The 26,599-nt window shown below is 39.7% G+C and overlaps 1 protein-coding gene across 2 annotated transcripts in view; it reads right to left on the minus strand.

Moving 5' to 3' along the window:
• Positions 1-26,599, minus strand: part of ENPP2 (ectonucleotide pyrophosphatase/phosphodiesterase 2) — a gene marked incomplete at both ends in the record, with an annotated part of 57,380 nt that overhangs the window by 24,676 nt on the left and 6,105 nt on the right. For both annotated transcript variants that reach the window (XM_084281346.1, XM_084281345.1), the window contains 9 exons: positions 5,810-5,882; positions 6,572-6,637; positions 8,777-8,832; positions 17,861-17,980; positions 19,190-19,269; positions 20,284-20,381; positions 21,586-21,646; positions 23,997-24,122; positions 26,294-26,449. In XM_084281346.1, the coding sequence (XP_084137472.1) occupies positions 5,810-5,882; positions 6,572-6,637; positions 8,777-8,832; positions 17,861-17,980; positions 19,190-19,269; positions 20,284-20,381; positions 21,586-21,646; positions 23,997-24,122; positions 26,294-26,449 (836 nt within the window). The remainder of the gene's footprint in view (positions 1-5,809; positions 5,883-6,571; positions 6,638-8,776; positions 8,833-17,860; positions 17,981-19,189; positions 19,270-20,283; positions 20,382-21,585; positions 21,647-23,996; positions 24,123-26,293; positions 26,450-26,599) is intronic.

Here is a 26,599-nt window from a genome sequence, read left to right on the forward strand (position 1 = left end):
GTTATAAGTTCTCTCTGGTAAATCTGCGCTAAATGTTCTTGAAGCTGTGTGTCCTTGTCTGCCCCATCACACTTCCAGAATCTGTCTCAAACTAACTATTTTAATTTCAACCATGCAACATGTTAAAAATGGGTATTGAGAAGAGGCATTGTTTTTTAGGATACAGTGGAGTGTGCCAAGGCTTTTGTTTGAAGCCTAAAGGAGGAATACCTAGGTTCTTTTAGTTTTAAAATTATTTAGTTAAAATTCAAAAATAATAATAATAATAAATTTACTGAAGTGTTCTCTAACCCCAACCAGTGGGTTACTTAGTGCCAAGGTGGAGAAAGGCAGTATACTGAAGAATACCCTTTTTCCTCCTTTTTTTTTTTTTTTTTTTTTTTCCTAACAAAGTGATTCCTATTTGACTTTTGTCTTGGTAAAACAGACTTATGTACCACTTCTATTGCAATCTGGCATTCAGAAATCATGTAATCAAGAATCCCTTGCCCTCCAACATCACAAAGTGCCTTTAAAATAATTATTTCTGAAAGAACTTTTACAAGTTCTTTCCCTTTTATATTTTATGAGTCACATTTTCAGGATGTCTCCTCAGTCAGGTTGACTAGACAGAGTCTCAAATAATCACCAGGCTCTCAGGTGTTGGGAAGTTATGGAGGCTCCCACATATTGCAGAATTTGTAATAGCTCACCAGGGACGACAACACTGGTAGTGTCTTCCCAGGGATTTATCTGACGCTGTCTCCAGCTGATGGCTGGATTTTAAAGAGTTTTTAAGATGACTTTCCCTAAAGCAAACAGTCTGAAACAAGAAAAACACAGCTCCCAGAAGACTTGGTCTGCTTTGGCTGCTCTCCTTTGTGTCCATCAGTACATTTATAGAAGTTTTGTCTGCAAAGTCCCAACCTCAAACATGGAGTGAATTCTTGAGTTGAAAAAAGTAAAGCTAGAGAAGTGCCTAAAAAGTAGCACTTCCGTCATAAAATTTTGGAACACATGTAAACTTACTTTCTTCCGACGAGCTTCCGCAGAATATTGATCCACTCTATGTACCTTCATTCTTCTTTTCTTTGGAGCTGCAACTGGTCTTTCCTGTCTCCTCTTAGGAGGAAGCTTTCTCTTAGGTCTCTTAGGCGTAGTAAGAGGGGAGCCATAACTACTCTCCTGTACTGACAGGGAGAGATGTCTGGACTCAGAAAAAAAGCCTGTCTCGACTCACATCAGATAGTAAAGCTATCCCTGCAAGCTAATCCTGAAGCATAAATAGAGGCCTTTTCAAAATTTTGGGCATTTGAACAATTTAGTATCTGTCTCTCTTTAGGGAGGAATCTACCAAATTGTACTGAAAGCGCAACAGCAGTTACATGAGCAAACAGCATAAAAGCAAATGAAATTGGTGTTTCAGGAAACAGGTGGGGCTTCGGGTCTTGAAAATATATAGATTTTTTTAATTGATCAACTGTTAATCCATTAATAATATCAAAATTTAAGTAAATTAAATGTAAGTAAAATTAATTGCATAAAATTTAGCAATTGCCTGGGTCAGAGGGTAGGTTGACATGCAACATCTCATTTCGTTGATGGTTCAGGTATGAATACTACTGCCTGTCCAGACCAAATGGCTTTCTGCAAGGTTTCCCACACGCACTTTTTGGCTGAATCAGTGACACTAGGTATCAGCAGGTGCTACCATTGTGTGCCAGGCCGTGCACCCCACTGGAATCACCAGAGCCCCACTAGCCGGTGTTTGGAACTGCAGATCTGCAGGACAAAGCTACAAAGATGAGACTCAGCATGGAGCTTGCATCCTCCAAATCAGCTAGGCAGGGCATATTTATTAGTGGCAGAGCATCTGAGAGCTGCTACCTGCCTTATTAGCAATTTTGTGGGCAACTTGAGAATTTAATTTTCCTATCACCTTCAGTACAATATCTCATGTGGGAAATTGTTGATAAATGCATAAATAACCGGATAGACTTGCAGAAGGGGAAACCCTTTTAAGACATAACTGTAAAAACTTGCTATCCCATTAATCAACTCACTCATAATTTTAGACTGTACCACTCTCACTGACTTTACATGAGTCACAGGCACTTGGCACTGCTGAGGATTGCAGGCGAGGCAGTGACAGATGATGCCTACCCAGAGATATTTACTATGGTATGCTGTGTATAACAGAGCACGCTGAGTGGGCTTGAGATGAGTCGGTGATTTATGATGATATTTTACTTCTATGTGTTTAGGCAGCTTCTCACAGTTGTTCAGTTACAGAGCAATGTAAACAGGGAAGGGAAAGAAGGGGATGTTACCATCTGCCATGCTGTTTCATTGCTTCCAAGGCAAGCAGCTGGAAAGGAGATTCTAGTCCAGTCTCATTCGTCTCTCTCCAGAAAGGCATTTTAATAAAGCAGCACCAGAGTTTTCTGTTTTTAAAACGCTTCAAGCTTTGTGCAGTCCTGATGAGAGGAGCGGCAGGAAAAGGAAGGATTCTCGTTTTACTGTCTCTGAATCGGCTCAGACAGAGCTTCACAATGCCAGAAACACGCGAGCGCAGGAAACCCAGGTCTGAACACTGAAAATGGCCGTCTCAAGACAGCATGTTAGAGGAGCAGCAGGAACGGCTTAGCAATGCCAGATTTCAATCTGTTTTAGAGCTCTTACTGTAGTATATTTCTAGTGTGTTTTATTTTCAAAAACAAAAGTTAGCTAGGAGAAAAAAAAAATAAGCCAAGTTCTTATTAACCAGCCAAATCTTAGTCTTGCTTGAAAAGAGTCAGAACAGAGTTATGGAGGAGGGAAACAAATCCCTCCCCACTTACAGAGGGGAACTGTAACATCACAAGGGTAACTAGCCAGCCAAAGCTCTGCTTCTTGACCCGGATGGACCAACCTAACAGAGATCAACTGCAAAAGCACAGAGGGAAAGAAAAAAATTGCAGAAGTAAATCAAGAGCAAGCATATATTTGATAACTCCCATAACTACTCTTGGAAATACAGTGGAACCCACTATTGTACTTCTTAAAAGTTCACTCGTGTCCCACAATAAATAAATAAATAAATAAATAAATAAATAAATAAATAAATGAAATAACACCACCCTAACTAGACAACCAATTCCATTTACAATGAAATTCATAATGTTAGAGGACATGCAAAAGTAGCATAGTGGACACTGGTCATAATCTGTATTCCATTAATATCAAGAACACTGGCAATTTGCCCATAAAGCTTATAGCAATTCCCTTTAATCCCAGCTTTTAACTCTGTACGTAGGCTCTTGTGCACGTCCTGTGAAGCTTTAAGTGCCATCAGCTGGAGTCTGGAAGCTGAAGATTATCGGCCATGGATGCCATTAGACCTTTAAGATTACACATTTCAAATACATTTAGAACATTATTTGGTATGAGAGGCTGTAGTAAACACCCACTTTACTCTAATGGACATTTGTAGGATTTGGAGGATTCCGAGGTGTAAAACTATTCCTCAATCTACTAAATGCAGCAAGAAATGCTCATCATGAAATATTCACTCTTCAAAACAAGAAGTAAAAAACCTTAAACATAGCAGATAATTGTTACAAGCTTCTTTTCAAACATTATTGTTTGACTGATCTGCCTTTGCAAGAAGAAAAATGAAGTGGTCAGGACTACTCCAACTGCCTAACTGCTGCCAGCTGTACAGAGAAAAAAAAAAAAAAAAAAAAAAAAAAACCACGAGGAGGTCATGCTCTCAGAATCCCTTTGAGGACTCCTTCCTATCTGATTTATGCAAATTTTGTAGCTTCTAAAAAATTGAAAACAAAGTGTCAAGAGCAACAATATAAAATACTTCCTAGTTTCTCTATCCTGAAACCAGGCACTTCACAAATCTCAGCATCTGTATACTTACACAGCTGTATTCACTTACTTAAATTTCCACTCACAAAGTTATGGCAACTGTTTGAACTGCAAGCCCATACATGCTCATCTGCTAAATAGTCTGTTCTCAATTTGCTAAAAATCAGTTTCATGCCCTTCTTATGTTTAACACAAATGACATAAATAAATTTATTTGTAAAACTTTCACAAGCTATTAATTCACACTTATTAAGAACCTAAGCTATGCCTTGAATTAGATGACAGCCTTCAGATAGCGATCCAAAAGAACCCCCAAACAATAAAAGTCTTTGTGGGTTTTTGCTTTTATAATGATTTTTCATGAAACTAGATTACTCGGCATCAAGTGTTAACCTAGTTTGTTAAACGCTAGAACTTAAAGAACAAATTCAATGTCATCCTCTTCATATCCTCCTTAAAGTCCATGGGAACAGCCCCACAACTCTGTTCAGAAGAAGTGGCTGTCTACAGATAAACAAAACTGCAGTTGTCAGTCATAAGTCACATAAACTTGTAATACTTCAAAAAGAGGAACTATAAAGCATCATTGAGTGATGTATCCTGGAACTGCATCTGACCAGACAGCTCCCAATGCCCATATCTTGCTCAACCCAGTCGCACATCTCTCCTGTTCTGAGCCATATGATGACATGAAAACATATCAATGCCTGTCAATTTAGCAGGAGTGTTGGTAGATTTTAACCACCAGATATCCTGAAAAAGGATTTCTTCTTCCTGCCCAGAACACTGTTTCAATGCTGGTTTGGAATATTTCCTCACAGCCACTGCTCTGGGACCATGGCGCAAAATGCTCCAGCAGGATGTTACCCACAGCAAATCCATAATCACTGTAAACTTGTTTAAACAGCCCACATAACTCAAGCATATTAAAAAGGCTTACTACAGCTTCTCTTTACTCTCTTCTCCAGTAGAGGAAGCTATCAGATGCACAGCAAACAAGTAAGAAACTGCTGGGTACGTGGCTGCTCAGGGAGATTGGTTTTACTTTCCAAAGGGTAAGTAACTGATACACTCCTCAGTTTTCAAAGGTTTGCAAACATTTGTTTACCCTTTAAAAAGCACATATGAAATCTCCTGAAGCCTTGTGACTGTGATCTACAGGCATATGCTTTCACTGAGACTAGGGGAGCTTTGCCAGATGGTCAGCCCCCAGCCACCTGAAGCAATAAGATATTCTGAGTGCAGAACTTACTTTTCCTCCCCACAAATCCCAGACAACTGCATCGTCTGAGTTCTTGTAGCCTGGACCATGTTGGCAGGGATGCCATACTCATTAATCCTAGTCAGCTACCCAAAGCCCAAACAAGGGGTTAAACTACTGTAGTGTTTTACACATCATTTTTCATTAGAATACCTGACGGTGCTTCAAAACTTTTTCCAAACTCAACAGTCCAGCCCTGAGGGAACGCTATTGGCAAAACTTTCTGAACCCCTCTAGGGTCCATATGAAACTGGAAATAGCAGCTTTTTACAGCTCATGACAGACTGGAATTATTACTTTGGCTACTGCAGGCTGTCAGCTTTAGAGAAACTTCTCTGTTCTCTGCATTTTTCCTCAATATTTTCTGCATTATAGTTTTATTACTTTTAAGAAGGATAAATTGTAGGAGGAGCATTAAATTCTGCTGTTGAACCCAATTCTATGCTCATCTTTGCCATAGAGATCTTTCCACGTGCATTTTCGTATCACACAGAGATACAGACTACTGAAAGGCATGTGCTGTTCCTTCTCAGAACTGAACCTCACAGGGTAAGTCCTTAAACAATAACTTTGCTTTCTCTGGCAGAGGGGATGCATACTGCAGAAATGAGTGAAAAAACTTGCTAAAAATATTACTCCTGAGCAGCGGCAATTATTCCAAAAATGTGTTCAAGACGTGTGCTTTTTCTACAAAAGAAAATCTGTACTAACCTCCGAGTTGAAAGGACCATATCTGTGGCCAGCAGCATCTGGTTGCTCAGAGTAGAAAGCATAAACATAAGGCCTGAAAGAAAGAAAGGCCTTGTTCAGGACAGCTTTCCTTCAACAACAAAAAGCCCCAGACCTGCCAGGTCAACTCAAATCAAGCCGACCTTGCAAGGAGAGTTGGCTTTATGGAAAAAGAACTGTTTCTCAGTTATATGTTTCCATGGTATGATTAAGCAATTAGTTGTTCTACAACTTTATTAAATCCCAGAACACATGCAGGGAGGCACCCGGGGTACCATCTGAGGACACACACTCTTTCTTAGTCTTGTAAGAGGGATCACAACAGCAGCTCGCCTGAGCTATGCAGCCAGCAGCGTGTGCAAGCTTGCGTATGAAAAAACAGTCATAATTAAAATCTTAAAGTTTTCCCAGTCCTCAGGGTCCAGAACTAAAAGTGGCATTGCCTATAATAAGGTTGTTAAACCATATTAGACTCAGTAGGATAAGAACAATCCAAGTTAAGCCTTGTAACTAAATGCTTCAAGATAGCAAAGAAATTCATATCATACGTCTATTGAGAAGAATCAAAACACTGATGGTTAAAAGCTGGGATCAAAACAACAAAAACAAACAAAAAGCAACAGCAACAACAAAAAACAAATCCTTAACTCAATGATAGCGTAACAAAATTAAATTTCCCCTTGCTCTTCCAGCTACTTTTAGAGGAGGACATGCTAGCAGTTATCCAACAACAAGTTGAATTACCTTTCATTATCCGGAAGGGTCAGCCACTGCAGTATTGTTAATATTCTGCGCTCGTGGGGGATGACACTAAACCACAAAATGTAAATATATGCCTTGTTATCATAGAGTACAAAAAAAAAAAAAAAAAAAAAAAAAAAAAACATCAAAACAGCCTTGCTAAGAACTGGTTCTAACATGATTAAAATCAATCATAGCAATGTCATTTCCTTTTAGTATGTTGTATCTTCTTTCTTCTTGTTTGGTACTGATTCTTATTTTGCAAACAAACACTTCAGGCCTCCTGGATGTCCACATACTCCAAAAGAAAGAGGATTAAAAGTCTGTAATTGAAGCCAGAACCCAAGGTAGAAAACCTAAGCACTCTATATAACAGTGAATAAACACCATTATGGTAGCTTTAACCCAGATGAACTGCTTTTATGCACATTGGTGCTGCCATTGGATAGCTGGCATGAGTAAAAACCATGAAATTGCTCACATCAGTACAAGACTAAATGCTAGTCTTGAAGACATTGGAAAAGTTCCCATTGACTTAATAATAACTAAATTTAGGATGAAGATGGTGCAAATCAAACCAGAGCCATCTGAAATATCAGGCAATCAGCACGGTGACTCACACAACTTTTACAACTTCTCACTCTGCAGAACAGATTTATCCCATTTCAGTGTTTGTATCCCGAGACTTTTAACTTGGCTGCTAAGGCCAAACTCACGCTATGAAAATGACTAAACTTATAAACAGCTGTTACATTTCAAAATACCTCATCTTAAGAGAGCTCTGCAAATCAGTGACCATGCAATTATTATAATACGATAGCATTTGTTGGTCCAGATTCCTTTAAATTAATTGCACAATCCCAAGGCAGGAATCATTTACAACCATCTTAGATTCACCATATTGAATTGAATTCATCATTTACTGTTAGAATGTTTTACAAAGAAATATTTAAATGACAACAGCCATATTGAAACAAGTTACTTCCTAATGCCTTATACAGCAACAGTGGTCATCAGTCCCCAGCTACACAGAAAACTTTCAGTTGTAAAACAACTATGCAAACGAGGCAATATCATGAGGCAGAATAGTAATGTTAGGTATTGCCCAGTTTTGAAACTTACTAGTTGTACAAATTGAAAAAAAAAAAAAAAAAAAAAAAAAAAAAAAACTCCATTATTTCTATTAATTCATTTGAGACTAAGATGTTTTTAAACACTACTAATTTCCTTAAAAAGTTTTCCTGAAAATTTTCCCTCAAAACATACCATGCCTCAAATTAAATAATACAGTTTTAAGAAGGATATATTTCATTCATATATAAAGTGGCTGAATCACTCTCTTATTATTGACATACATATGACATAACCTTTGTTACCTTCCCTAACATTTTATATCCCCAAGCTTGCATCATCCCAGGTGTTTATGGTGACTCTGTAGTTGTAAGCGCTTAGAAATGGCAAGAATTTCTATATTTTGTAGAGCACCAGATTGAAGCTCTGTCAGGTAACTGTCTTGTAAGCCTGAACATAAGCACTGTACATGGTAAATTTTATTATTCCCTCCATATGCTACATGATATTTAGAGTAGCAAACAGCATTACTCCTAAAGGAATTAAAAATAATAATAAATACAGAGATTAATTCACCTGAATTCCTCAGAACTGATAAAAATGTTCAGTTTTAGTTAGGAAGATATGTCTTAGTTGGGACAAGGGAAACTAATTCAGAACCACTAAGCAGAATAAATAGCAAAGATCCTCAAGGCTGTCTCTTAAGAAATGGGAACTGGATATCTTATTCAAAGGCCAGGCTGGATTGTAAAATGAGTGAGTCAACTAGGCTGTTGATGTTAAATGACATGAGGACAATAAGAGAGTCTTCCACAAATATTCAGAAGTCTAAAAGACTGTGCCAGCAATACTAAAAGACAAATAACACACAGTCAAATGAAGGAAAGAAATTTCTGACAGTCATACTTTTGTTCAAACAACTGCTAAAAATCAGTGTATAAACTTAAAGTAGCAAACCATCACATTAGCTTCAGTTATCAGAAACACTACACAAATTAAACAAGGGAGGCTTACAGGTACAGTCTCCAACTGGGCAGCTATCAAATGCTTAGAGGAAGGAAAACAATTAATAAACATTTGCATTGAATTAATTCTGATTTATTAGTTACAAATCTCCAGAAAATCGAGGGCACTTACACAGACCAGAAGAATGTGCCAGCTTTCACCCCTTGCTTGGCTGCAGTAATCCAAATCTAATGAGGAAAATATAAGAGGATTAGAATATGTTCAGATCTTTAATGACTCTCTGAAATCAAAATAAAATGTTTTCAAGGCACATTCTTCTACCTTGAGCCTAGAAATAAAAATTGCAGGCTCCAGCCTCCATCCCTAATTCAAACGCATGGAGTGACAAACCTATGCAGATTCTGTAGCAGTGGATCAGCTGCTGCGTTGTAGATAGATTCACCCCTAAATCTTTGATACTTTTAATGCAGAGAGTTAAGATACATAGCCAAAAATTACTTAGGCACCCCACACCATTTCATTTTCATGAAGCAGACCACATCTCACCTGAGCCCTTTAGTATTCAAGTTTTGGAGGATACTGTTAGGAAAGAACACAGCTCAATATTCATCAGGGCCTATATAAAGATCCTCTATATAAAGATCCCTCTTTCCCTGTGCACCTTCCTCCACAGGAGTTTAAGAACTATTTGAGCTCACACAATGTAGAAATGACAGAAACAATCTCCATTTTCAATTTTATTTTTTAATCCATCTATTTTTATGGCTGTAAAACAGTTTGTAGCAGTAAGTTCTACAGTGTAATCACACCCAGTGAGTATATTTTTCTTTTGTTTGGTTTAAACCTGCCAATGTCACAGGGGTTACAGTACTATTCCCATTCCTTAATTCTTTCTCTTCCCTCTTCTATAAAACATTCATCATTTTCATCTAAACCTCACCTATAATCCTCCTCTATTCTTTTTCAAGCAAGAATAGCATTCATTTGTTTGATCTTTCTTTAATGAAAGACACACCATACCTCTGGTTATCCTCATCACTCTCTCTCTCTTTTTTTTTTTTTTTTTTTTTCTCTCCTAAGGATACCTATACAAGGCAAGGGAATGAGAATGTCTAATTATGGACCTTCCTGACATTTCATATGTAGCCTGCCAGCACTGAATTTCTTTTGCAAGGAAATAACCAAATTATTGTAAAACCTATTTCAAAAGTGGCAATGACTTAAAGTCCAACATTACACATACAAGTTGAAAATTGTTTTCCCATGTTGTTATTTATGCATACTACAATTTATACATTTTGAGACCATTTAAGCTAAAGCATAGTTCCCTTCCTTGGTAATTGCAAAATCTTTCATTTATTTTAAATCAACTCTTCAAAAGTACATCCAAGGGCACTCTACCTTGCTCAAATAGGCACTTATGAACTGTAATCTGGGCATGCATTATCCAAATGTCATGCCTAAATTATTCATGCATTAGTCTTAATTGAAATAAATTTGCAGAGTCTAATGAAAATCATTTCTGCACTAAGGCTATAGTTAATTGCAACTAAATATGGATATTGTTATGCTCATAATTAATGGAAAAATTGATCATCTGTTCCTGTTCAGTGTCCTGGATACACCTCTTAACTTATCCCTGCATCTTTTACTCTTCCAAATCTTATTGGAATCAATCCAGTTAATTTAAAATCATAGCTACAGAAGAATGTGTTTTCATTACACTCTAACTTTCTGGTAACGTATCCTCTTTTTCAGGGAAGAATACATCCATGGTAACTCTACAGAATTGGTTGTTTAATAAATAAATGCAGCAATAACCGGAGCAGAATGGCCATGGGTTTGAAATAATGTTGGAATTTGGTTTTGAGTTGTCAAACAACAGGAAGACTGTTTTCAAATGCTGACAGACTAGCACTGACAGGATGGGACATAAAAATGTGGGTGAATGTGAAGAGAGATGATCAAGGGTGCCTTAAAGCGGGAAGCCATATGGTGTAGTCAGAGGTGTGACTGTAATACAAGGATACATCCACAAGCTCGTTTGTGTCATGTATGTCAGCAAAGGGTATATACCCTCAGCCCAAACCCAGTGTCTAACTAAGATAGGAGCTACTCCATATTCATTAGTGGTTCTTGGGCTTCCCATGTGAAAAAGAGCCAACATTTAAAGCAAATACGTTTTCCACTGCACTGTAGATTTATTCCTAGAGCAGAACCCTGCCACGGCAGAGAAGAGAGGTCAAATATAAATTTAGTATGAGTGTCAGCTCCACTGCTGTTATGCTCTTTGGGCTTGCTGTACTTGGAAAACCATTGTCCCTCCAGAGCTGCAGTGGATTTATTTTTCTTTGAAAGTGTTTGTGTTCTGCAAAGTTTAAATAATTTTGCAGATATCTTTGGGAAGGTACCAACAAACTAAGTCCAGGGAATTCAGTATTTGGATTTACCATCTGTTAACTCTAGTTTGGCTTTCTAGTGCTTCAGACTGCACAGGCCCAGGTGGTCCTGTCTGCCTCTTGTTGACTAAATTAGACCTGCCAGGTCCCACCCTCAGCAGCTGAAGCTGTCCCATGCTGCTCCTGACTGTTAGCATGCTAAAATCAGCCACAGCACTGTCTGTTTTAGACAGTGATTTTAAACATGTGCCATAAGACACCCTTTCTCTGGCCAAGTGAGTAAAACAGTAGTCATCTTGACAGATGAATAATTAGGCCCAGTGTACATTGCCAAGATGCCCTGCTTGCCTGCAAGAAGTCAGTAGATATTTTTTATTCCAGTGGAGCATACAGCATGCTTCACGTGTGCCACACGAAAACAGCATGAACACCATCTAGACCAGGGAGCAATGCAAGCAGCCATCCACTGCCCACTTGCATGCAGGAGCCGAAGACACACAGGGCTTTACCAAGGGGCTCTTGCAAGACTCTCTGATTCTAGGAAGCTTCTGCAGAGCTCTTACCAAAGAAGTAATGAGAAGCAAAACCTTCTCTTAACTCTCATCCAAGTCTGGGTAGCAGGAGAGACAAGCCTGCAGAGTGAATACTGCTATGTTTTAAACCAGCTTTCAAAAGAGCAGAAAAAGTGGTGGTATTGCCACAGTCCTTGAAGAGCTTCTCCTATATCAGGCTGCAGGGTCTGACAATCTCTCCCAGTTGATCTGAGCAGAGATCACCCCTACTTTGCACTCCTAGGTGAGCAGTAAGGGGAGAGAAGCACTGTCCCTTCCAATGTCACCCAGACAGGCTTTAGACAGGGAAAAACTGTACCCTCCCTGCTCCCAAGTATTTCACCTCGGGAATGCGGCAATTTACATTGGCATTAACTATTTGGATGGGGAAAGGTGTCTGCTGCACTTAAAATAAGCTCAACAGCTAAGACAGTGATCCATTAAAGTCCAAGACCAACAAGTCAAATAAGCCCGTATCTGACGCAACATCTGAGAAGTGAGTCTGAATTGACTCCATCGTGACTTTGCTAGGTGGAGCCTGGTTCAACCCAGGGTTGCAAGATGTACTACTAGACGCTTCCCCGTTTTTTAACAAGAAGAAAAAAAAAAAAGCCTTTGGTTTATTTAAAAACTAAGTAATAAACTCAGTATGATTCAACATCACACCTAAAGCCACTACACCATAACAAAATATTTGCCGAGGCATCTCATAGCAATTAGAGAAGCAGCAGCAGTCATCCAGGTAGAAGAATTTCCATCCACATTATCCAAGCTTCACTTTAAAGCAAAGTTTTAGTGTGTTTTAGAGCTGTGACTGTTCACTGGTGAACATAGTGATAGCAGTCCCTACCTCTCTACCAGAAGTGCCCTTTGTAGCCAGCCTCTTTACCAGTTAGCTAAAATTAAACAACAGACTGTCAGCTGGAGCAGCTGATGGGGGCACAAAAATTTACTTCCTACCCTCAGCTATAGGATATTAACTCCAGCAGAAAAGCAGGGCAAACCTTATTGCTCTCTACAACTACCTAAAAGGAAGGGGTGAGGAGCTGGGTGTCAGCCTCTTCTTGCAGGTAACTGGTGATAGCACTAGAGGGAATGGCCTTAAGTTGCACCAAGGGAAGTTCAGGTTGGAAATGAGGAGACATTTCTTCTCAGGAAGAGCAGTCAGGCATTAGAAAGGGTTACCCAGGAAGGTGGTGGAGTCACCGTTCCTGCGGGTGTTCAAGGAAAGGTTGGACGTGGTGCTTGGGGACATGGTTTAGTGGGTGACATTGGTGGTAGGGGGATGGTTGGATCAGGTGATCTTGGAGGGCTTTTCCAACCTTAATGATTCTAAACCATTAGCAATGAACCTCATCACCAAAGAACATCTCTCAGTGTCATTAAATTAAATTCACTGACTTTCAAGACAGAGTGCTTCTCCTAGACTAACATGAAGCCTATACTGTCAATCTATGTAGGATAGAAAAGAAAAAATTTAGGTGATGCCCTCTCAACCTTTTCCATCCAGAACAATCAAAATTAAGAATGGAATAGCGGTTATTGTTTCATTTCTTCTCTGTTGGTTAGAGCCACAGTCCTAAAGTTTATTAATCCTAGATGTTCCAGTACTGAGCATGTAAATGCAATGTGTTATATATACTCTGTGGCTGGTCACATCTGTTCAGGTCACTTATCATAAAGTTTGCCATGTTAGGCATTGCAAGGTCAGTACCATTTGTGAGCTTATGTAATTTATTTGCCATATGTAAATACTTTGGTTTTAACTGTTAATATGTTAGAATTTTATAGTCAGCAGTTTAACTACATCTGATGTGCACCCCAGGTTTTCATACAGGATATGACTTTATAGTATTGCAAGCTATACAAAGACCATCTTTCTGAATTAAATTATTCAAGAAGAGAAGAGGGTAATATATAAAAAAAAATAAAAAATTAACCAGTCTGTTTTTGTATTGTGTCAAGGAATTACAGGATACCTAATTTTTTCAACAGAGAAAGACCTCTTAAATTATGGAACCATAGAATCAAGTGATAAATGTCCCAAGATGTAATATACATGATCATCTAGATGTATACCAAACATCTCCAAACATCTCCAGTAAGCTACATTACTATAAATTTTGTGTCTTCCTTGCTGAAAGACTACAATTCTTCTCCTTTATTTATAGCCGGAAAAATAGAGAGGCTGAGCAACACTTCAGGTGGCTGTGCCATATGCAACATGCAAGTCCTGGGTTCTCCCTTTTTTTTTTTTGATCACTACACACATGTTCACATAAATAATATAAACAAAATTCAAGATAGCTGTGGAACTGCCTTTGAAGACCTGCACAAAAAATGTAGCACCTCCCTACTTTTAATCTTCCAAGAATAAATAAGTGCCCCTAATTTTGTGAAGGCTGCCCAGTAACTTGTTGCATCACCAAAAAACCGGCAGCGGCACACCTCAGGTCAGGGCCAACAGGAGGGACATTTCTGAGGCCTGGCCCTCGGGGACAATTGTGCAAACACGCTCATGGTCCAGGGAAGGAAATTCATGTCAGGAACAGAGGTTGCACAGACACCCACTGTGTCTGAGAGGGCAATTCATGCATGGGAAATCCCTTCCATGCTTAGCCAGAATTGGGGAGGGGTCATTACAGTGTTTCCCAAATGTGTACAAGATTGGTGCAGGCATGCAGAATTAATTTGGCATGATGGAGCCAAACATTACACTCCTGCACCATTTGCACTTTGCCTGCCAACAAGGTAAAAGGTAGAGTCATGACTTCCACATGCCTTACTGTTAACAGGACACAAACTAATTAAGTCTTGACAACTAAGCATTGTCTCCTGACAACGCAGAATATTTTGGTTCACGAGGCCTATCAAATAATTATACAGAATCATAGAGGCCTGTGGATTTCTGAAAAGAGACTTATCTTCTCTAGGGAACCTGCTTTGGCAGGGGGGTTGGACCCGATGATCTCTTGAGGTCCCTTCCAACCCCTACAATTCTGTGATTGTGATCTTTGGACGGAAACTCAAGTAACAGCTGGGCAACCTTCTCAAGGGGACTCTCTGTCCTCATGAACTACAATCCTCATAAAAATGTGGTTTTATACCTGTTATCTTCTGATCTTGGGGAAGCCAAAAGATCGTGAAAGATCCTTAAGAAAAGCAAAGTATCGCCTGTAGTGTAAGCTTAAGCTTGCTGCATCAAATCAAGAAAACTACTACATGGAAAACTACTACTAAACAGAAGCCAAAGGCAGCTGGGGGCCTAATTTAAGCACTTGACTTCGGTGGTTGAAGTTATTTGGATGAAAGTCTGTGTCATGAAAAACGAGCAGTGAAGTTTGTTTATCCTTGGAGAGCATGAGCCCTGATGCTCTCCATTTCTGTGAGATGCTGTAGCAATACAACAAGGACTGGTTATGCGGCTGTTTCCTGTCAAACACTTGGGTCTTAAAAACAATGTGTTTTTAAGCTTGTACAATAAATCAAGTTTTAATACTAAATCAAAAAGACACGGTTCAGGAAGTCTCACCGTCAGTTAGAGGATCTCAAAACACTTCTAAAGCTACCTTCTCCATCCTCCTCCCTTTCCTAATGCTCTTAAAATTAATTTCTCGTAATTCCTTGCGTGGAGACATTCAGCTACTCATCTGCCAAACCCCGTGAAGTCGCATGTTAATTTGGCTGCTTCCCAGCAAAGCACTCACTATAAGAACAATTTTTTTTAATTTTTTTTTTTTTTTAAATGACAGTAACAACACACACCACACATTTTAACAAAGCTACATACAGTAGGTCAGTTTCCAGCAGCAAGAAAGTATTTCAAGAATGATCAACTTTCAATGACATTGTCTTTAAGGCAGTTTTAGCTGTAACCTGAAACTGGGGACTCTAGAATTTTTTCTGCTTTCCTAAGGAAAATGAGTAGTTTTGGATAATAATTCCCAGTTCTGTGCAAACTAAGCGCCTCTCTGAAGTTGAGTACTCCAGTTTGAGACCCAAAACCTAGAAGGAATAAAAATTTGTGATATGCAGAAAAGATTCCCCTCTGTCTCCCTTAATTTTACTGTCTTGTCTTTGACTAACCAGCTATTTTTGGCAGTTTTATCAATGTGATATTTAGATAAAATTATAAAAAGGATTTAGAAAGGGACTGTAACTTATCTACACATAGATGAAAGATTTTTTTTTTTTCATCAAAATCTATGCCCTCTGAATTTTAGTAGCTTACCATCACACTTTCTTCATTTTGCTAATAAAGATATGCAAAACATGCATTTCCTCCGTGTCAGAGATGGGATCATTTATGTCATTACCTAGGCACTATGGCCACTCTATGTGGATTGCCTAACTTACAGGTTCTCCTCATATTAAGTGTGTGGGGATTTTATACAGTTATAGCCCTTCCTCTAAGCATGTGTTTCCAATTCTCCAAGGATATTTCCAGCTCATTACATGATTCCTGTGTTTTTGCATTCTAACACTTCTTTGGATCAGCTGTTTTACTTTATCATCCTTACTTGTGTATGCAACACTCCCCCCTATCCTCTGAGATATTTTTTTTCCAGTGTATGGTCATCCGCAGTTGTGTAACTTCCTCAAGCTCTTCTCAGCTGACATTTTTCATGATCCTTGTTTACAATCCAGAGTGACTGTTATTCTCTGCAACAGCAGAGGTGTTTCTAATGGGTGGGAGTTGGAATTACCAAATACCCCCCACTCAACACCACAGGTGATGCAATATACATAGGCTTGTATTTATATTTAAAAGTATGGCAGTTTAGAGACAGAGACATTTGCACAGCCCCCAGAAGTTGGTTTCCCAGTAATTCCTATCTAAATTTGGCTAAGGCAAGACACGCAATTAAATTTGCAATGCACAATTAAATTGCAGCTGCTTAAGAAGTTGTAAAGCAGGTGTTGAGCCTCAATATTGTCTATGAGCTCAATGCCTGACTGAAGCAAGGGTGGTGTGGCTGCCACTAGGTGTGCGACTAGCTACGATGGAGAAGAAGCTACCACCTGTCCCCCACTTTCACTGCTCCTAGTTTTGATTTTGCTTCTTTGCTCAAATCTAGGAAGATAACAACCAGGTACGTTTCTCAACCTCTCCTCTCCACACAACCCAAGCTAAAAGCTAACCCAGGTCATAGCTGTGCAAAGGAGTGACCATGCTCTGTTACTGCTGACTAGTTTAACAAGAGCACAAATACCTCATTCTGGCTCAGCTACAGCCAGAGACATCTGCCTGTCACACATCTGCCTGCAGCTCTAAATTGCCTTGTCTTGCATTTGTTGTGGACTAAAACCACATGCAGACAAATAACACACATGCTTGCTAAGCCTAAAACCATCTGAGTAACTTCCTTTAGTCTTCTGGGATATTAATGTCTTAGTGATTTGGGGGATGACACTGATGACTTGAGCAAATATCAATGACACATTATGGCATTCCAAATCTCCTTCCAGTTTCTACCTCCATTACCCCACTCCTTTTCTGCATTAACTGGTCAAGAAGTTTTTAAACTACAGTCCCCCGAGTAATCAGTGCAGTGATATGTTCATGCACTTTGGCTGCATGCAAGTAAAACTTAGTATTTTAACATAAACCCATTTTTGGTGGCAGTTTAAAGCCACCACAGCATGCACTACTAATGGGGGAAAGCCCAGCAGAAGCAAAGGGACCTTTTCTTTGAAACCTTAGAAAGAGGTTATTTCCTTGCCCAAAATAAGGATTCAGAGCTGGAGAAAACCGATTGCAACACTAACCTAAGAGAGAGAGCCCCATTCAGCCACCATTGCTGTGTTCAAGGCAAAATTAATTCACAAACTTCTGTGACCTCTGCAGCAAGTCAGGCAACAGCGATCACTTGTGGACTTAACAAATAATAATTATGAAGTTGTGCCATGCTGCTCTGACAGAACATTAATACTAAAACTGCCACAAGAACATTACTAGGACGAAAACCTGAGAAACCCATAATGAAAAGGAAACATTATGCCACGGTGATGAAAATATAGTAATTCATGTTAAACTACTGCCTAAAGTGAGGGTTTTTCCTAGCCACATCTAATTTATACTTATCAACACAAGCACCCCTCCATAATCAATGGCTTTATTATTCTGAAAAGCAAAAGCCAACTCAAAATGTTACATTAAATTGATAGACACAGGGCCAGCCATGGGGAGATTAGGTACAAATTGTTCACAGATGTATTTTTTTAATTATTATTATTGGCTATGTTCCACAGCACAGGGGGAGGGGAGGGAGGAGGGAGAGAGGAGGAGGGAATCTGAAACTTACTGGTTGACCTCCCCACCATCTGTGATTGAATTTCTCTCGCCCTCGAAGACTGAAGCTGGCATCAAACACTGGGTCATACATCGAATTGCCAACGATTCCGTGTGATTCAGGATAGAGTCCCTTTGTGCAGAAGTAGATTAATTAGTAAAACCCTAATGCACACAGACCCAGTTCCCCATAGCTATCTGCAAATACTGCTAAATTGTTTTAAAATAGGTGTCTTTGCAAATGCACACCAGAAAAGGCTTTAACTTTAAGATAAGCACATATAAAACTGACTGTAACAACAAAAACAGCAGGAGATGAATGAGTTGTGCTAAAAAAAAAAAAAAGGGGGGGGGAGGCACAAAAAATTCTGGTACTGGATATTTTAAAATATTTTCACACTGGTTAAAAGTTAGAGGTCATCAAAAGTAAGCAAAAAAAAAAAAAAGAGATTGATTTAAACTTTCAGTTCCTCTTGAATTCCTCATGAATTCCCTTTCTGGAAACAGTAATTCATTTTCTGGTAAAAAGAGTAACACTTTGCATTTGATAATATTTTTTTTTTTTTTTTTTTTTTTTTTATCTCCACCAGTTCCTCTGCGAGATACGAGTTATTTCTAAGAAGAAACCAAAGCAAGTCACCAAAATTGTGATATAAACCCAGAGGCTATCACAATTTCTCCATCAGTAAAGGTGATTTAGGAGATTTTTGTTCTTCTCCCTTTCTCTTCACCCACTTCCACCCCCTTCTCTCTTGAGTTAACATTTGTGCAGAGGCTGCAGGAAGAAAAAGAAGGAAAAAACCACGTGGCTGCTGCTTTGGGAGCACTGTCATAAGAAGCGTGCACATCCCAGGGTGGGGACAGCCTGGCCACCAGCCGTGCCACCAGAGCACAGAAGTGATGGCTCCTTTTCTGCAGAGCCAATGCAGCATCCAGACACACTCAGCAGCTGTAAATTTTAAGGCGGCTGCTAAGACAGCCCTACTGACTTCAGCTACTCTAATGAAGGAACAACTGCTGGTTGTATTCTGGGTAGAATTTCAGGGTTGTTTGTTTTTTCCCCCCTCCTAGAAAAACCATGACCTGTAATTACACAGCAGTACAAATAACTGCAAAAACAGGCATAAGAAAGTGCAGGAAAGTTGTAATGCTGTGCATAATAGTGAGAAACAATTTGCTTCAGAACTTCAAAATACTGAAAAAAAAAAATACTTAACATAACTGAAGGCAGAAAAAGATAGACAGCAAAGCAGTTTTACTTTTAAAAATCTCATTTCCCACAACCCACATTTCTAATGAAGTGCAACATTTTATCAACAAAAGCTCCTTCCCAGGGACTTACAGTAGCAAGGGTGTACAAGTTGGGGAAGGTTTTTGTAGGGTAGACAGGCCTCATGTAAGGAGAATGTGTTCCACAAGATCCTGAAAAATCAATGGGGAATGCAAACATTAGCAAGTGAAGCTCTGAGACATGAAAAACAAAAATACAGGGAATCATTTGTTTTAACTGAAAATGCTGCAGAAACTGGTTAAATTTTAACCAATTTAAATGAACATTCTGCTTCTTAACATTGGCAAGTCTTCCTGCGGGACAGTGGTAAATCTACTCACACACTCTGTGCTTCACAACAAACAAGTGAAACAATGCAGCCAGCACTACAAAATCAGCTAGATTTCCATGGACTGTTTTCCTTTCTAAGCTAGCCTCCCTTCAGTGTCCACAGCCATTGGAAGTGTCTTGCTGTTAAGTAAAATGATTTGAGAAATCACAGGCTAATTTTAAGTGACAAATATACTAAGGCTGGAGTTTCACAATAGGCTTTGGCCACAGCTCCACAGATGGCTACACAAATACAAGAGCCAGCAAACACACACACGCAAACAAAAAACCACCACGCTTTTCAAGGGTATGGGCACACACACAAACTACCACTCTATACTGAGAAGCTCAAATATACAGTGCCTCCAGTACACCACAAAAACCAGGACCCATGTCTTTAACATTTGTGACTCAAGTGGAACATTTTGCGGGTACCTCCCAACTAGCCTTTAAGAGGGCATGATACATATCACATACTGAAGAATCATTTATTTGCTGGCAAAACCAAATTAACACCACCGATTCTGATCTGCAATCCCAAAGCAGCTCTCTCCCCACTCTTTGTTTCGTGCTGTTTTAGTCAGGGTGCTTCAAGCCACCAGGTGATATTATCTAAACCAAATGGGACTTCTGCCATTTTGCTTTGGGGGGATGACACAAAAACCAAACAAAAAAAAAAATCTTTATTAGACCCTTGAATCAGAAGAGCCCTGTATTTGGCACAGCCCTTCTACCCACCAGCACCATGCTGACTTTTGTTGCTCAATACACAATGAAAACAACTGAACTACAAAAAGATTGTCTTTCATATATTGTAGTAAAACAGATGTACTCACTCAATTTTTCAATATTGGGCATGACCTTGTTCCCTTTCTTCATATATGATGCACGGAAACCATCAACAGAGAAAATGATCAAAGGAGGACGAACAAAGCTGAAGAATAGAAGCAGCATGAACTAAGTCAGCATTTCTAAATTATTTTTAATTTCCACTTGCTCACAGAGGCTCCAGAGAACTTCAAGTATAGTTACTACATATGCTGTGTGTCTATAAGATTTTGCTTACTTAACAAATCAGCACAAACTGATAATCTTCATGCTTACTAACATCCAGAGTTTGGTTGTGTGGTCACAGTTAGTTAAAGGGCTGAGTTCCAACATAAAAGACATTTTCCCTGAGCAGCCAAAAGCATACAGCCCAAAAAGGCAGATGTTTACAGACAGAGGTGGAGAAGAGAAAAAAAAATAGTATGCATGAGTACCCACCCTATAACACAATCTGTAATTAAAAACCACGTTTTATGACAGCTGGTCTTCTCTCTTTACAAACAAAAGTCCATGTGGCATTGTGTGCTCTGTGAGGCCGAAAACATTCTCATATACTAAAGATGATGGTATTTCATGCTATTTTATTGTACTTCTGCTTGCTACTTCTACTTGGATTTGAACCCAAGCAGGCATAGATATGTCCTGGACAGGTGTGGCTGGGTCACCTGCTGCAGGGGTAAGAAGCTGTCACTGTCACCAGGAGAAGGAGGGGCTCCTATCTCCTCCAGACTATCCTGATAGCACAGACTGAGCTGCAACCCGACATGGCACCTAAGCAGATGCTTACCTTTAAGCATAATAGTGAGCCAACTGGTTTCAGAATTTCTTATGTTTTCAGTGCTATTCCTGTGCTTGTTATTCTAAGTCAAGGCTATGTCCCCATTGCAATTTTGAAGTCCTTTCACTTAGGAGGACAGCATTAATCCAAAATTCTGTTTTTAAAAATGACCTGAGCTGTGTTCATACATGGCTCAGTCTGAATTTTAGTGAAGTCAGGAAAAGATCTCCACAGTCTTCAAAAGAGTTTGGTTACTTTTCCTATACACATACGTGAAACAGACAAAGCTACCAGCAGGTGATCAAATGACAAGAGTGCAGGCCCTCATACACCCCTGCTCATCCAACAGCTCAAAGACAAATGAGCTGCAATATTATCAGCCCAATTGTACAAATGGTGAAGCGCAGGAAAGCAACCTACTCATAACCATTCAGCAAAGGCATTATAGGGACAGTACAGAAACATGATGTTCAGAGTGCTGGACAACTGGCCTTCCTGCACTTGGCTTTGGGGTTGCAAGCAAAGCACTTACCCTGCTGGACATTCAGGAGTTTTTATCTCTTCACAGTCGTCATCCACCCAGTGGGTTTCTCCTACCAGGAAAGTAAAATCAGAGTTTAAAATGCATATATTTATATATATGTGGATACAGCTACAGGTTTCAGAGAACATTTCAGAAGAAATAAAGTCTACCTCTAGCTAATGATGACCAAATAACGACCAGGTATCTTCCACAAAGCTGAACAAACGATCTGGTTATATTCTACTCAATAAAAATATCCAAACTATCACTGCTATAATCATATCTTAAGACTGAAGTTAAAAGTCTCTTTTTGCCTGAGGGAAACAGTGGTAAAAGCTTTAGGCACAGTGATCATGTTTTGTTTTGTCATTGTTTTAATTATCATTTTCAATCTGCCAAAAAAAAACAAAAACTGGTAGTGCTACTTCAGTCTGTGAATTCATACCCTCCTTCCTACCAGCTCTGATGTTTCTGTGAGCTGCCTCAGCTGGCTAAAGACACAAAACAAAACACATTCTGTGGAAGAAAAACAGCCCTAAATGGTTTCCAGCTGGTTTACAGAGTTGATCAACTCATGGATCAGGTGAGACTCAGGCACAGCTAAAAAGAGCATTAATGTTCTTTCAGAGCTAGCTTAGTTAAAATTACTTTATGTAATCAACTATTTTCTTAAGGTTTTCCACTACTGAATGCTGACTATAGACCAGCTCATGACTTGCATTTTCACAGGTCAATTGAAAAACAAATTATTAGCTAATGAGGTTCACTTCCTGAACCTGGCACTATTAAGGGAACTGCAGCTCAATTAAAAGAACAAAACAAAAAGTGCCATAGAAAAGATCTGCAGGAAATGTGTCCTGCAGCAATTCCAATTGACCATGACAGGAGGTGGAGGGACGATTTCCAAGAAAAAAAAAAAAAAAAAAAAAACAACACTATCCTCAGATAGGCACAAGCACGAATAAAGAGGAAACACTGTTCTCACATAACGCTTATTCCTGTCAGGATGCCAGGGTCATTGAGATCATTTGTTATTAACCAATTAAACAAAGATTATGTACATTAAAGCAGGAGACATGTAAATTCCTCTGTCTTGACCCTTGTAAGAGGGAGCTCAAAAAAAAAGGCAGAAACTGAGAACCATACCAGTATTTAAGCAATTTCAGCCTTGGGTCTCATTGGGAAGGGGAAGAATGTAATCTCCAGGGACTTGCTGGAAGACGCATTATTTCACCTGGATTCCCAACAGCAAAACTCAAGTAAAGAAGAAAATCCCATTTTCAGTGTGTGGACCTGGCCTATTATGAGTTTCTGAAGCTATGCAGTTGGCCAAAAGAGTGTGGAAGAAAAAAAATTCAAACCTTAAACTCTCCACCATTAAACCATGAAAAGACAAAAGAGCTAACTGAGATACAATGCTAATTACCAAGGACCAGAAGACCTGCTCAGAATGGGCGACACATTATGCAAGGTGGGACATGCTCCAAACCATCAGGGTACAGGGTGAAACTTAAGCCTTCTCAGCTCATCAATCCACCAGCCAGAGCAGGTCATACTGCAGACATTGTGTGCCTAGAGGTGATATGGTCACCCGGAGCCCATGCTACCCATCTGAAAGTTACAGCTGCTGTATTCTTGCAACCCCTGTCCCACAAGAATCAAAGCCTACAGGTGTTGGCCCAAGTAGTTTGAGCAGGAGCTTTTGTGGTAGGGGTAGGAGAGGTTTTAGAGACAGAGATAACATATCTAGGAATGTTAAATTCCTTATGAAACCATCAGATTCTTTCCTAAAGAATCCATCAGTCTTTCCCTGTGATGCAGACAAATGCACCCAAATACTTCTGTGTTTTAAATCTGTCTACCTTTGCCTATTCCTTTTTTATCAGTATATCTACAGGCAAAGACAACCTCTTTCTACTGTCAACAAATGAGAAGCATTCACCTCCTCTAGCATCCAAAATAAATAATAGAGTTGTAGAATGGTTTGGGCTGGAAGGGACCCTAAATATAATCTAATTCCATCTCCCCTGCTATGGGCAGGGACACCTCCCACTAGACCTGGTTGCCCAAAGCCCCATCCAACTTGGCCTCTAACACCTCCAGGGATGGGGCATTCACAGCTTCTCTGGGCAACCTGGTCCAATGCCTCACCACCCTCAGAGTAAAGAATTTATTCCTTATATCTAATCTAAATCTATTGTCTTTTAGTTTAAAACCACTGCTCCTTGTCCTATCACTGCACACCTTGATAAAGAGTCCCTCCACAGGCTTCACAAATGTAACTCCCTGTTCTTCCCCCTCCTCTCCAAAATCAGAACAAAACAAGGAGAGGGTTCCTTCTTTAGAAGAAAACTCTTTACCCACAGGGCTGCCTTCTATAAAATTTGGAAAGATAAAAGGCAGAATGACCAAAGACGTACCTTTGCAAACGACTTGGTAGTTAGTACAACAATCTCCTCTACTTAAGCAGTCTTCAGAGCAGTGACAAGCATTGTCATCATTCCTGGTTTCTCCACAGCGATCTTTTGTACATTCCCAGCCCCGAGCTAAAACATTCACAAAGTAAGGAAGAATGAGAGATTATAATCAAAACAAAAAGCACTCACTCAAGCCATAGTGATTACATCCAATCTCAACAAGTAGAGTGTTAAATTTATAGCCCCATTTTAGTGATTTCAAGACCTCTGAAGCAAGCATGTCAACCAGAAACAAAAAGGACCCTTGTGTCCTGCAGGTGCAGGAGGGCTCCTCCACCCACACACAAGTGCTTCTGCTACCCTCGGGTGTTGTACTCCAGGCTTTGTACAACCTGAATGCCAGAAAAGATGTGGAAAGGAAAAGTCAAGGAAGGCTCTTGAAAGATAAATGGAGCACAGATAAATGGAACTTGGAAGACAAACTAGGAATGCTGCTTTTTCTTGGGTAATTCATTCTTTTTCACCCAATTCTATTCAAGTCCCCCAGTTCAATCAGTGGGAAATGAGAGAAAGATGAAAAGAGGCTATGTGGATACAAATTGATGTTATACTCCCATCCGTTCTTCACAGAGACAGAAGAAACTTTCTAATACCTCAGCAGGGAGATTCAGCACCAGCTGCAAAGTTTGAAGCACTTCAAGGAGAAGCATGGTGCAGCAGCTGTAAAACACTCCTGCTCTTCTCATCTTGCAAATGAAGTTAGGATCTAAGGGCCTGTCTAAATTATGGCATTCTCTCCAGGTCAGCACATTGCTACGCTTTAGAATAGGGCCTGAGGATATAAGCATATGGTTTCCCACATGTGTTCTGGTCCAGCCAATAGGAAACTGAAAAGATCACTTTAGTTAACATGCACACAGTTTAAAAATATATATATATATATTTTATTTTTTTTTAAAAGAAAAAAGCAATTTCATTCTCCACTTTTCCTTAATTTGGGGCTTTTTGTTGTATAAATATGTAATATTTACAGATTATACATGTGATAATTGTCTTAATAAGTGTCAGTGGGATTTATAAGAAAATTTACACCACAGTTCTAAGAGCTAAGCAGTTATCCATACATGTAAATGGATATTGTACTCTCTGGACAGGAGACTCAGGAACTGAGTCTGTTCTTTGGGAGCAAACATCTTGCAATGTGCTGAAAGTCTTTAGAATCTCACATTCTACAGTCATTTACACAGGGACAAAACAGCATCAGCTTAAAATTCAGATCTTCTTGGCCTGGAACCAAGCCATTTCTTTTACATTGGATTAGCTTACTACTTTTTGGTACCAAGCTATTGAAATGATATCCTTATAAGCAGAAATGAGGAAGTTCTCTCAAATATTGCCCATCCATGAGCAACGTTATTTTCAGTCATTAGATTTCTCTTCTGGCTTCTTAGTAAGTGTAATTCTTTGATAAAGTAAGGAAAGGTTTAACAGCAGAAGTAGCAGGCACCTGTGTCAACTCTGCCCACTAGGCAAACATTCAAAGAGATGAGTACAACTAATAATTTAAGTGCACTATGTTAAGAAATAAAACATAACTCGTGGCCCTCTTTGAAGTTTCCCTTGCCTATGAGTCATGAAAAACGGAAAATGAACAGAGGGCTGTATTTCCTTTCCCCGGGGTCTAATGAATTGAAGGTAAACATTTTTACCAATGTGTTATATGCATCCTGACATCTGGAAGTCAGAGTCTGGAGCAATAGTAACAAACCCAGCCTGTCACCTCTGGAGGGACCTGCACCACTTCAGCACTCCCAGTTTCAGAGGTGCTTTTACAATGCACAATCCATAAGCAAGTCTGAATTGCTCTAATATTAAGTTATCATCTGGAATAAAAAAAAAATGTGGATAACACTGAGAGACTAACCTCCAGTCTTTACCATGGCTCTCTTCATTGTAAGCTGGAGGGACAACTGGTACCTGAATGCTGATTATTGTTTGTAAATGAGTATCAGAAGATCTTCTTTCCAGGTAGTACAAATAGTACCCTGCCTTTTTCTGCCCTAGAAATCATGGCAGAAGCCCAGCAGCAAGGAGCAATAGGTGTATGTCCCTACTGCTCCTTGTGAGGGCACATGGGCTGCATTTTGGGATAAGCCAAGCCTAGGTGGCAAGGCAAGGCAAGGTAAGGAGGAGACCCAGGTTACAGCAGGGAGCTCTGTACTATAGCAGCCAGTCCCAACTGCTCACATAAGCCAGGCATCATCAGCACCTGCCAGTGCAGGGCAGGAGACCCATCGTACCTGTCTTTAAGCACAGCTCATCAAAGTCGAAGCAGCAGCTGTTGTAGCTCTTGCACAGGTTGTCACAGCGGCAGCCAGGAGGCTCTGCCTCTTGAAGTTCAAAGCATCTGTTTTTGCAGGAGCCAGAGGTACTGATCCAGGGGGAATCTGACAGGACTGTGTGGAACAAGAAACAGGGCAACATCTGTCAGACCAGCAGCGGTGGGACAGGTGGCTCAGCCCTGAGCCACTTGGATGAGTGAAACCTCAGCTGCCTGCTTAGGGAGAGGAAGGGACAGGAGAGAAGAGAAGGGTTGCTTGCAGAAG

Source organism: Netta rufina (assembly GCF_964035555.1).
Source record: "Netta rufina genome assembly, chromosome: 2".
NCBI classification, from domain to species: Eukaryota; Metazoa; Chordata; class Aves; order Anseriformes; family Anatidae; genus Netta; species Netta rufina.